Below are 13,370 nucleotides of genomic sequence, written 5' to 3'. Positions count from 1 at the left end.
TACTCCCCTTTTCACCCCACTTCCACTTTATAACTTGGTGAAATTGTATTCCTTTCAAAGACAGGTCACATGCCTTTTCTGGGAAAGTTTTCTCAGCTTCCTCCTATTCAAAATAGCAGCGTCATGCTACTCTGAGTTTCATTGCGGCTCCTTGTGAGCATGTCTGTCTGTCTGTCTCTGATTAGATTGTTTGCAGCTATCCATCCGTACTGAAATAATCGTATTTTGACTGGAATTAAAGGCAGTGTTGGATGCCAGCTGTCTCACAGTCAGCCCTGCAGGACTTCAGAGAAAAGCATAAACATTCATAAGCTTGAAGGAAGTGCCCTGGGAGGAGACAGATCCTGAGCAGAATCTGGGAGAGAGGACGGGCGGTCTGTTTGCTTAAAGGGGTCTTGCCTTTCTTCTTTTCTGTTTCCAGTGAGTGACTTCCTTTGGGCAGCTCCTTGGCATGTGAGGAGGATAAAGTTAGATGTGTTTTTGTTTCTTAGAGAATCTGTAGGTAATGTTGAACATTGGATCTGTCTCACTTCCAAACTCTATTGGGATTTAGGACAATGAAGAAATGGGTTTTGGAAGGAAAAGTTGGGCTGGGTGTGGTGGCACATGACTTTCTGGGATGAAAGCCCCAGGAGGCTGGGGCAGGCAGCTCTCTGAGTTCAGGGCCACATGAGTCCTAGGCCAGCCAGAGGCACATAAAAGGGACCTTGTCTCCCTAAAAAAGGGGATGGACTAGAAAGGTAAAATGCAGCTGAGCATGATGGGTACTCCCTTAAACCCAGCGCTCCAGAGGCAGAGGCAGGTGGATCTCTGTGACTGGTCACCAGCTTGTTCTCTGTAAAGAGCTTCAAGCTAGCCAGGGTTGTGAGAGTCTGTGTCAACCCCCCACCCCCCGAAAACAAGCAAGCAAACAAACAAACAAAAACAAAAAAGACAAAAGCTACTTAAGCATGTAAGGGGGATTATTTTTGGCCCATAGTCCACCAGGAGCATGAGACAACCAGACAGCTGGTTATGTTACATTCATGGTCAAGAAACTGCAACAAATGCTGGTGCACAGTCCCTTTCTAAGGGACTTTTGTTAGACCAGAATGCAGCTCAGGAAATGATGCTGCCCAACTGTGGGGAGTCTTCCCACCTCAATGAACATAATCAAGATGCTTACCAGCATGCCCATGAGCTAGCCTGATCTAGGCAGTTCTCCCAGGAGGCCCAAGGTGAAGCTGCTTATCACTGAGTTGACAATTGAACCTGACCATCACAACAGGCAGGCCTACAGATTTCAATTCCAGTACTTTATTCTGTTTATCTGAGGTCTTTTGAGACTTTAGATAACTATACCTAGTGATTCTTCTCTCTCTGATGTGCAGAAGGGGGCCGAATCTCTGTAAAACATAGTACATTTCTTTTTTTTTTTTTTTTTTTTTTTTTTTTTTCCGGAGCTGGGGACCGAACCCAGGGCCTTGCGCTTCCTAGGCAAGCGCTCTACCACTGAGCTAAATCCCCAACCCAGTACATTTCTTTAGATCCTTTGACTACCTTCCAAGTGTGTAATGCTGTCACTGACTTAGTGTTTATGGCAATAGTTTGTGATCCTTAAAAATGTATGCCTCACACATTTCTCTTAAACACTTAAACAGTCTAGACGGTACTGTTTCGAATCCCTAGTTTGATCACTTTTGTTTGGGACAGGGTCTCACTATGTAGTGTGGGTTGCTCTGGATGGAGCTCACTCTGTAGACCAGACTTGCCTCAACCTGAGATTTGCCTGCCTCTCCATTATCAATGTTTTCTTAATCTAGGGGAAGGGTGCGTGTGCTCACCTCTGCATGGGCATGGAAGCCAGAATCGGCTTTGGTATCTTACAGGACCTGGATTTTCAGTGTGTACTAGGATCTGAACTTGGATCCTTATACTTCTATAACAAGGACTGTTTACTTAGCCATCTCCCCACTCCCATTCCCACACCGTAGGACTAGGAATCCATCCATCTCGTCACAGCCTTGGAAGGTGGTTAGGAGTGTGGTTTAAACAGTTGATTTTGTTGTTGTTGAAGCTGTCCTTCCTCCACCCGCCAAGTGCTAGGTTACAAGAGAGTGTGACCAAGCTCAGCTTCCTAATGACCTTTCCTATAAGCTCTCAGTCGGCAACAGAGGAAAAGTGGGTGTGGTGTGGTGCACATCTATAGGCCTAGCATTTATAAATCGTAGGCAGGACAACTGAATCGAAGGCCAGACTGGGCTACACAGAGAGCTCGGGGACAGTAAGAGCTATGTAGTGAAACACTGCCTTAAATAAAGATTTAAGATGGAATCTTAAAGCAGAAGTAGGTGGTTTAAGTCTTCTTTCAGTCTAAGCACCCACCACCAGCTTGTGACGTGGACTCAGGAGTGGATACATTATTTCAGCTATGCTCATGACTTACAGGGGTCGTTGGCTAAGTGTGTTTAATCACTGGGGTAGAGTATAACTGAATAAAACCTTAGCAAGCCTGTTGAGAAAACCACTAAAACTGCAGCTAAATGTTGCTCAGTCAGTGACGCTGGATGACACGTGCGACTCATGCTGTTTCTTTCCTAGGAAAGTCAACAGACTTAACTGAGGATGTCTGAAAACCTTGACAAGTCCCATGTAAATGAAGCAGGAGAGTCAAAGTCGGCTGCCTCGGAGCAGGGCCAGCAAGGTGCTCCGGAGTGCTCTGATGAAGCCCAGGAAAAAGTAAAGTCGGACTCGCCTAGTCCCCTGAGAGTGGGAAGACCTCACTGTAAGCAAGTGTGTCTTTGATTAAAAGCACTACCACTGCTGTTTTCAAATGACTTCCTTGTGCGTGGCTCTGAACTGAGTTCCCATAGTATGACAGGATTGGCAATGCTGAGATTTGACATAGCAGCAGCTTCCCAACTGGCAACCTAGCTGCTGGTGGGTTTGCACTTGTATGAGAAGTTAATTTTTACAACGGTGAGGCTCGGTGAGGCTCTCTCGCCTCAGAGGCAGTCCATTCTCTCCAGTAGTCTGAGAAATGAGAGGACAAAGGGAAACTGGCTTTACCAATGAAAGTGTGAGATTCCTAGGAGCCAGGACTATGCTTATGCTGGTTGAGAGGAAACTGAGCGCATTTACCACACCTTAAATCCATTTCCCCAGGGCTTGGTTCCCACAGGCAGAGGGGATTTTTTTCTCTGAGAGTGGAAATCATTTGAGGTCCCAGCAGGGGAGCGGGCCTCTGGGTGAAAGGCATAAACTTTACCTGTATGCCATAAATACCTGACTTAATGTCTTTTATTAGGAACACGTAAGTTTTCTGAAGTGGATCCAAAAATACAGGTCTCTAGAAGGGAATGTCATAGTCTGAGAATGTCAGTGTTGATGTTATCAAACTGCAAATGAACAGTTGTTCTGCACATTGGGAAGGACAGCTATTTTGAGGTTTTGAGGTGTGTTTCTAAAATCATCAAAGTCACTCCTAACTAATTTATCAATCAACATAGTATTCTTATACCTACCATATATGCAAGTGGGCCTGTTTTCTTAGTTTATGGTCGCATAGACTGATCACACAGTATCACAGACTGTTCCCAGGGAAGCTTGCCGTAATAATGTTACCTGGTGTGCATTTATGACTTACTGTCTTCAATGTGTGTAGTTAGGGAGATGTTTCCCATCATGTTAAATGAGGCACTCTACCTCCTAGAGTAGTTGTGAACATGAGAGGAATTCATGGAAAGATTGAGAATACTGCTTAGAAGTAGTAAATGTTCATTAAGCATCACTGGCTGTCACTGCTACTAGTATTATGTCATCTGCTGCATTTTTTAATGGTGGGACTTGCCAGAGGCCTGCTCTGACTAGGGAATGAGCTGAGGTGGAAAAGAGTCAGATGCAGGCTAAAGACTGTTGATCCTTGGCCTTGTAATCTTACTATTTGTGCTTCAATAAGTGCTGGTTTCCTTTCTCTTACTATCTTTCTCTTTAACTCTCTTACTAGTTGTGCTTTAATGAGCTCTGATTTTCTTTCTTTCTTTCTTTCTTCCTTCCTTCCTTCCCCTCTCTCTCTCTCTCTCTCTCTCTCTCTCTCTCTCTCTCTTTCTTTCTTATTAACTCTTTGTGAACCAGAGAGAAAAGAAAGGAAGAAAATTAAAATCTTTTGCAAAGGAGTATGCACACACACACACACACACACACACACACACACACACACACACACACTGTTTCAGGCCTGACTACCTCTCTCCACAACTGTTAATGCATACTTACATACAGCAAAAGCTTCCATGAACAAGTTCCAACAAACAGGTGCCAACATAGAAAAAAAACTCACTTATTCTGGATGAAGAAGAAGCTCCAACCTTTATTGCTCAGAAAAAGAAAAAGCATCCACCTTTTTATTGCTGAGTGGAAGAGACTCTCCCTTATTATTGTTGTAAGTTCTTATACTTTCCCAGGAGACTTGATCACACAGTTTCCCAAGCTTCTTTACTCTCCATAAGTTCGTTAAAAGTTTAAGACACTAATTCAAGTCATAAATTGATAAGGAGTTTCAGCAGAAATATTTATGTGTTTCCATTAAGACTCATCCCTGACTAAACATTATCTGTTGCTAACTCCATAAGTTCATTAAAAGTTTAAGACACTAATTCTTATGTCACAAGTTAGCAGGGTTTTGTCAAAAGGCAAATCATCTGCCTTGTGTCTCATTAGTTTTGAAGTTTTGTGTAGATAAACTAGTCAATATTTTGTTTTCTCTCCTTGCACCTACAATTGTCCATTCCCAGTTTATGACCTCCAGTTATCAGATACTAGTCTCACAGCTAACCTAGAAGGAATGTTTTCCCTGAGTATAAATTTGTTCCAAGCCTGCTTTCTTATCCTAGTGCAATTAGCCCAAGACACATGAAGGTTTACAGAGCTCTAATTGCAGCTTTCATACTATAGAGGACTCAAAATTGCTTGTAAAAATTTAGGAATTCTATAGAATCATTATTAGGAATTATGAAATCATCAATTTATCTATACAGCATTACTACATGATAGTATATCTTCATTGATCTGCAGAAAATCTGCCCAATATGGTGGGCTAATGTCCAGGAATCACTATGTAATAATGACAGGAAAGGCATATCAGTAGCAAGAGTCAATCCTGAGATGAGATCTATGAAGATCTCATCTGCAGTTCAGAGTTTACCCACTGCAGCCATGCAGAACAGTGGGCTATCTCCAGAAAACTTACTTGCATGCCTTTAGCCTTTCCTAGATGGCTCCTGACAGGGACTGGGTGCTATAGTGTGGATGCTATTGTTTGAGTTTGAAATGTCCTCCACAGATCTGTGTGTTAAGAGCTGGGATCCAGCTGTGGCACTGTGAGGAGGGAGGGTCATTGGGAACTGCCCTTTGACAGAATTGGAGTCTCCAGCTACTTCTTCATTCTCATTTTATTTCTGAGCTAAACTGAGCAACTTTTCCAGTCATGTGGACCCTGCCATTAAGTGCAGCTCACCCCAGGCCCAAAAGGTTGGGTCCATTAGATCAGGGGCTGGAAATTCCAAGCCAGCTTCCCATCCCAAATGGTTTTTAAGTTCCAGCCTCACGTAGCTCAGGCTGGCCTCACATTCTCTCTGTAGCTAAGGATAACCTTGAACTCCCGATCATCCTGTCTCCATTTTCAAAGTACTTGGTTACAGCCCTACACTACTGCGCCCAGCTCCTAGCTCGTATGTAGATGAGTACATATTTGAGTCACGTTCACTCTGTAGACCAGGCTGCCTTTGAACTCACTTTATTGGTTTGCCTCAGACTCTTTGGTCTAACTGCCTTAGCGTCTGAGTGCTGTGATGACAGGTGTAAGCTACCATACCCAACAACTTTTTCTCTTGAGTTGATTTGTCTCCAGTATTCCTGACAACAGTAGAAAACTAACAGAGACTGCTAACATGGATTTTATTTACTGCAGTTTCTAATGAGGACTTTTGGTTTATGTTTTCAGTTACTCTGGGAAGGATGGACTTGGGACATGCTTTTTGTCATTCTGTCAATAGTGGCATTGCTCTAAAATAATGTGAAGCAAGTGTTAGTTATTAATGTGAAGTTAATATTATTTGAAATTATGTGTGGTCATGTCTAAGGCAAGAGTATTTTCCTCAAGTTTTCAAGGAGCCAGAAGCTGCTTCCAGCACCTGTGTTGGGTGGTTGACAACTATTTGTAACTCCAGCGCCAGGAAATCCAATGTTTTTTCTCCACTTTGGATGCCAGCACTCACTTTCATATAGATATACCTAGACACACATGTTTTTTGAAAAATTATTTTTAAAATTGATGTTTGATCCAAGCAGTAGCTCAGGAGGGAGAGGCACTTGGATCTCTTGAGTTCAAAGTCAGCATGGTCTGCAGAGTGAGTTGTAGTACAGCCAGGGCTAAACCCTGTCTCAAAACAGTTGATGCTGAGTTTCATTTAAAAGTATTTGAAATTTGGATTGAGATTAGGATAAAATTTCTAGCAATTTCTTAAAGGTCTCTAAATGTGTTCCTGTAATTTTTACTATATATCCATATATAAAGCAGTTTTCTCAACATAGACAATTACAAAATCACAATGTTGCTCAACTTTGAAAAACATTGAAGATACCTACCATATGTACTTTAGTGTCAACTATTCAGGCAAGAGTTAATTACTTATATAAAATATTTTTTATAAGCATATCTATCTTATTAGGGTGCAAATTTTCTTTCTCTACTCTTTTGTTTTTCTTTTTTTTTTTCTTTTTTTCTTCTTCTTCTTTTTTCCTTTTTCTTTTTTTCGGAGCTGGGGACCAAACCCAGGGCCTTGTGTTTGCTAGGCAAGCGCTCTACCACTGAGCTAAATCCCCAACCCCTTTGTTTTTGTTTTTGAGACAGAGTTTCTCTGTGTACCCCTACCTGTCCTGGAACTCACTCTGTAGACCAGGCTGGCCTCTGATCTCAGAGATCTGCCTACCTCTGCCAGCTGAGTGCTGGGATTTAAGGCCTGGGACACCACCACCGCCTGGCTGTCTTTCTTTTGTATATGCATGTGAGTATTTAATTGTTCTAGAAATATTAAGCTGAGCAGTGGTGGAGCATGCCTTTCATCCCAGCAGGGAGATAAAGGCAGGCAGATCTCTGCGAGTTCAAGGCCAGCTTGGTCTACAAAGCAAGTTTCAGGACAGCCAAAGCTATACAAAGAAACCTTGTCTCAGAAAGCCAGAAAAGAAATATTTTGTTAAAAATATTATGCTTGCCCACTGACTACATATATAGACACGTATGAGTATGTCAGTCTCTCTGTGTATGTATTTGAGTCTATTTCTGAATTCTTTGTCACTCTATATGTCTATATATTTAAAACCTTATAGTCTTGATAATTAGCTTGACAGGAAGTCTTGAAATTGGCACATATTTTCTAGCTGCCTCCTTGGAATAGTCTTGGTTCTCTGGATCTTTTGCCATTTCCATATAAATTTTAGAATCAATCGGGAAACTTCAAAAAGTCTTTTGGGATTTTGTTTAGAATATATTTAGTCAATACATTGACTTGGAAAAAATTGACATCTCTATTATACCAAGAATTGAAAAAATATGTAGACTTTATTTTAAATATTTGTTATATCTTACCAATATGCATGCTTAATTTTATTTTTATTTTGTATTAATATTTTCTGGAAATGCTGAGAATTTTCTGAGGATGAGTACTTTTACAACTTCCCCATATACAATTTAGTAATTTTTTAAACAGGATTTGGCCAACTCTTAGATTGGTTCCCTTTTCAGGAGCAATGAGGAGCAGAGGAAAGGAGCAGCACAGTTGGAAGGAAATGCATTTTCTGTTGCACCTAGAGACTTTCCATCCTTTAAACCCTGGGCAAAGTGCAGGGTTGTTTATCTGGGTTTTTTTAAATTAATTAATTTATTTACATCTCAAAAACTGTTCCCACCACCACCCTGTTACCTGGTTTTAAGGTGAGACTTTATATATAAAACCCAGGCTGGCCTTGAATTTCTGATTCTACTGCCTCTACTTTTCCTAGTTCTGGAATTGTAAGATGATGACTCCTTTTCCTCTTCGTCTCCCACCTCCTCTTCATCTTCCTCCTCCTCTTCATCTTCCTCCTCCTCTTTCCCCTTCTCTTCTCCCTCCTCTTCCCCCTCCTCTTCCTCCTCCTCTTCCCCCCCTCCTCCTCCTCCTCTTCCCCTCCACTTCCTCCTTTTTCCCTCTTCCTCCTCCTCTTCTTCCTCCACCTCCTTCTGCTACTGCTTTTTTGATTTTTTTTTTTTTTTTCCGGAGCTGGGGACCGAACCCAGGGCCTTGCGCCTCCTAGGCAAGCGCTCTACCACTGAGCTAAATCCCCAACCCCTGATTTTTTTAAGAGAGGGTTTCTCTGTGTAGCCTTGGCTGTCCTCATTTTGCTTGCCTCTGCCCCCGAGTACTGGGATTAAAGGCATGGGTCATTAAGCTAACTTTTTATTTTCCATTGAGCAATCTTAGTGGGCATCGTGTTTTGTGTGTTATGTAAATGATTATTACTTTTAGGATTCTGGGTAAAAGGAAACTAAGGAAAAGCGAGGTCTGTTGTTTGAAATGTTGGGGTAGAGTTCTCACTGTGGCTGCCACTGCCGGCCTTAACCTAACAGACTTCTTAAACTGGTTTCTGTTACAGCTAGTCCTCCTCGGCTTGTCACTGTAGAGGAACTGCTAGAAACAGCAAAAGGAGTCACCAACATGGCTCTAGCCCATGAAATTGTGGTAAATGGAGACTTCCGGATTAACGCTGTTGAATTAGCTGAAGGCAGGTGCGTGCATGGACTTGTGTACTAGAGAATTTCCAGTTCTGGGACTGGCTTTTCACTCGATGCCAGTGTGTTTAAATACATCTTCCTTTTGTACATCAGTGCTAAAAATATGGCTAGGTCAGAAGTAACTGTTGTGAACAGGGGTCTGGGAGCCACGCGTTCTTCAGATACAGGTAAAGGCTCTGGAGCCCGTGAAGGCTTTGATGCCATCTTTCCCTATTAGGACGTGGTAGCTGCTCTTTGTTTTTCCAGTGTTGTCAGCAAACTATTTCGTTCATTTCCTTGTAACTGTCATTGTACCATTGTTGTCATCTAATTCCCACCCTTTGTGAAGCCAGGGAAGCCAGGTGAGGCGCCACATGCCCATAATCCCAACACTTGGGAAGGAGGATCAGTTCAAGGTCATCCTCAACTATGTAGTAAGTTAGAAGCCAGGCAGGGGCGAACCCCTAGGTCAAAAAACAGACTATACAAGGTAATAGTAAAAGATAAAGGCTGGAGCGATGGCTCAGTAGTCAAGAGGACTTGAGCACAGCTCCAGGCACCTATGCTGGGCAGTGTACAATCACCTGCTTCCGTGGAGATCCTGCCTCTGGCTCTGTAGGCACCCGATTCACATATGTGTGTCATAGGAACTTGCTGAAGTCAGAGAAATGAAAACTACCAACTCTGAATTCTCCAGTCTTTCAGAAACTTAAAAGTCGTGTATGAGTGTTTTTCCTGCGTGTATTTACGTGTAGCATGTGCATGCAAATGCTCTCACTGCTGAGGCACCTCTCCAGCACTGCAGCCTTTTCTTTATGGCATTGTCACGGGCTAGTCACTGGATTCATGTTGGCTACTAAGTGAGGTGAAAACTCTTCTTGAAAGACACACCAGAAGAGGGCATCCGACCCCTTACAGATGGTTGTGAGCCACCATGTGGTTGCTGGAATTGAAAGGACCTCTGGGAGAAATAGTGCTCTTAACCACTGAGCCATCTCTCAGCCCAAAGCCACTCTTCTTAAGTTCAAATAGTTGCCATCAGTTTCTCTGGTTTTAAAGTTTCTATGGTTTTTTTTTTTTTTTTCTTTTTTTTGAGCTGGGACCCAACCCAGGGCCTTATGCGTTTGCTAGGCAAGCGTTCTACCACTGAGCTAAATCCCCAACCCCGGTTTTAAAGATTTTTACTCTACAGCCATAGAATTTATGATTTTGAAAGCGATTTTAAACATGCACATATATAATATTTGTCTTTTTACTTTTCCCGTTGTCTTTAGCTTGGAGAAGAGAGTGAAGGAGATTGTACACAAAGCATTCTGGGATTGCTTGAGTGTCCAGCTAAGTGAAGACCCCCCGACCTATGACCATGCCATCAAACTTGTAGGAGAGATCAAAGAGGTAAGATTGAGAGTTAATGTTGCTTAGGGAATATTCATTGTTACTAGGCCAGAAAACTAAAGAAATTGAGGGCCCCAAAGTTAAAGTATTTGAAGGAATTTGGATCATGTACTTTTGATTTAGCCACCATTGCCCTTTAAAGTTTCTTTTCAGCCAAGCCATGATAACCTGAAGATGCTACTTATGTACAACAAAGAAAACATTCGTATTTCTTAGAGACTAAAAAACTTGCATTATGAAATACAGAGTATTTATAAATTTTTAGTAAGTGGCATTCAACTTATATTAGCCAAAATGTAATTATACCTTGGACTAGAAAAGGCTGGAGATGGAGCGGTTCTTCTCAGTGGCTTTAAGCTTCATACTGAAGAATTGTTGCCTGGGAAAATTAGAATCAGTGGTTGGCTCACAGGCTTCCATAGCAACTGACCTTTCCTTTGCTTATCATCGACCAATTTTAGGCAAACATGGTAATACATACAGTGATCCTAGCCAGCATGTAGGGAGCTGGATAGCCAGTAGACAGATGGGCTAGCACATCAAGACCCTGCCCCAAAGAACACCACCAACCAACCAACCAACTCCCTGCCCAAAAGAACACCACCAACCAACCAACCAACCAACCAACCAACCAACCAACTCCCTGCCCCAGAGAACTCCACCAGCCAACCAACCAACTCCCTGCCCCAGAGAACTCCACCAGCCAACCAACCAACTCCCTGCCCCAGAGAACACCACCAACCAACCAACCAACCCAAAAGAACACCACCAACCAACCGACCAACCAACTCCATGCCCCAGAGAACACCACCAACCAACCGACCAACCCACTCCCTGCCCCAGAGAACACCACCAACCAACCAACCAACTCCCTGCCCCAGAGAACACCACCAACCAACCAACCAACCAACCCCATGCCCCAGAGAACACCACCAACCAACCAACCAACCAACTCCCTGCCCCAGAGAACACCACCAACCAACCGACCAACTCCCTGCCCCAGAGAACACCACCAACCAACCGACCAACCAACTCCCTGCCCCAGAGAACACCACCAACCAACCAACCAACCAACTCCCTGCCCCAGAGAACACCACCAACCAACCGACCAACCAACTCCCTGCCCCAGAGAACACCACCAACCGACCAACCAACTCCCTGCCCCAGAGAACACCACCAACCAACCAACCAACCAACTCCTGCCCCAGAGAACACCCAGAGACCAACCAACCCCGTGCCCCAGAGAACACCACCAGCCAACCGACCAACTCCATGCCCCAGAGAACACCACCAGCCAACCGACCAACTCCATGCCCCAGAGAACACCACCAACCAACCAACCGACCAACTCCATGCCCCAGAGAACACCACCAACCAACCAACCGACCAACTCCCTGCCCCAGAGAACACCACCAGCCAACCAACCAACCAACTCCCTGCCCCAGAGAACACCACCAACCAACCAACCAACCAACTCCCTGCCCCAGAGAACACCACCAGCCAACCAACCAACCAACTCCCTGCCCCAGAGACCACCACCAGCCGACCGACCAACCAACTCCCAGCTTTTTCTTGCATCCAGGCGACCGCTAGAGTGTGAGCAAAACTTAAGTAGCTATTTTAAATGACACATGTGCATGTTTGTCTGTAGGTTTTTAGAGTCTAAAAATATGTGCATGATAATAGCAGTTGGTGATCCTTCCCTTTTGAATAGTAATAAATCCTTCATGTATTATAAAAGTGATTCCTGACTGAGAAATTCTGATTAAACTTATCTATGCTCTCTTGTAGACTTTGTTATCTTTCTTGCTGCCTGGTCACACTAGACTGAGAAACCAGATAACAGAAACCTTGGATCTGGAGCTGATAAAACAGGAAGCGGAGAATGGGGCCCTAGACATTTCCAAGCTGGCAGAATTCATTGTTGGCATGATGGGGATATTGTGCGCACCTGCTCGAGATGAGGAAGTTAAAAAACTAAAGGATGTTAAGGAAATAGTGCCTCTTTTCAGGTATGGAATGTGTCCATCACAGTACTTCTAGTTGAAAACTGTTGCAGATTTACATTTCCTAAAGCCTAGGAATTCAGTCATTTTAAAAGTGTTTCTAAAACAAACATCTAAAACACAGAAATGTAGGAATTTTGTCACTAACTGCCACTGTTTTTGTAGCACTAAGAGGCTAAGGTAGGATCTTGAGTTCAAATCCTGTTTGGGGCACATAGATACTATCTTTAAAAAGTGAATGAATGAGGGCTGGAGAGATGGCTCAGCAGTTAATAGTGTTGGCTGCCTTGCCAGAGGACCTAGGTTCAATTCCCAGCAACCACATGGCAATTCACAACCATCTGTAACTCCAGTTCAGGGGATCTCATACAGATATACATGTAGGCAAAATACCAATGCACATAAAATAATCATTTAAATGTGGCTGAATTGGGGCTAGAGAGATGGCTCCGTGGTTAAGAGCACTGCTGCTCTTCCAGAGGTCCTGATTTCAAATCCCAGCAACCACATGGTGGCTCACAACCTCTGTAATGGGATTTGATGCCTTCTTCTGGTGTGTCTGAAGACAGATACAGTGTACTTATATGTAATAAATAAATAATCTCTAGAAAAACGTGGCTGAATTGAATGAGTAAGTAAAATAAACCATAGAGATAGAAGTGCTTCTTGGTTCTAGCTGCTTGTGGCTATGATGACTCAGGTCGCCCAGTCTGTTGACTTTCATAAAGAGAAGTTGGGAGAGCTGGGCTTTTGAAAACACCCTGTGAGCATGTGTGGGTTCTCTAAATCAGCAGCTGCCCACGTAGTTTCTGAAGCCTCTGCTTCCCTGTGGGTCTTAGGGAGCTGATGGGAGAGTTTGCAGTAGAGGGTTTTCCTCTCAGGACAAGAGGGCTGCTGTGGATCTGTGAGCCGGGCAAGGAGCAGGGGAAGGGTTGCAGTGACCCTGTGCAAAGGCTGTGGTTCTACAGGGCCATGGACCTGGGAGCACTTTTGGTCCTAGCCCTGCTTCTGTGCAGTGCCATGTCTACACCTGAACCTCGGGTTCTTAACTACCTCCCCTCCCCCCGCAGTGGGGGTGTAAGCCAGACAGAATGGAAGGCATTCTCAGTAGCAGGTCAGGAGTTTGTCCTTTGGGTGGACAGGGTGAACTGGCAATGCCACTGAACTAGAGCATAAAATGATTC

General features: G+C 43.7%; 1 protein-coding gene across 1 annotated transcript in view; it reads left to right on the top strand.

Annotated features, from left to right (window-relative positions):
- Tcp11l1 (t-complex 11 like 1) overlaps nucleotides 1-13,370 on the top strand; it is a 29,968-nt gene that overhangs the window by 1,126 nt on the left and 15,472 nt on the right. The window contains exons 2-5 of the mRNA XM_032903834.1: nucleotides 2,581-2,764; nucleotides 8,668-8,800; nucleotides 10,060-10,180; nucleotides 11,972-12,192. Of these exons, the coding sequence (XP_032759725.1) occupies nucleotides 2,605-2,764; nucleotides 8,668-8,800; nucleotides 10,060-10,180; nucleotides 11,972-12,192 (635 nt within the window). The 5' untranslated portion in view covers nucleotides 2,581-2,604. The remainder of the gene's footprint in view (nucleotides 1-2,580; nucleotides 2,765-8,667; nucleotides 8,801-10,059; nucleotides 10,181-11,971; nucleotides 12,193-13,370) is intronic.

The sequence above is a fragment of the Rattus rattus genome, chromosome 5 (assembly GCF_011064425.1).
Source record: "Rattus rattus isolate New Zealand chromosome 5, Rrattus_CSIRO_v1, whole genome shotgun sequence".
In the NCBI taxonomy this organism is placed as follows: Eukaryota; Metazoa; Chordata; class Mammalia; order Rodentia; family Muridae; genus Rattus; species Rattus rattus.
This window is presented reverse-complemented; position numbering and strand designations above follow the sequence as displayed.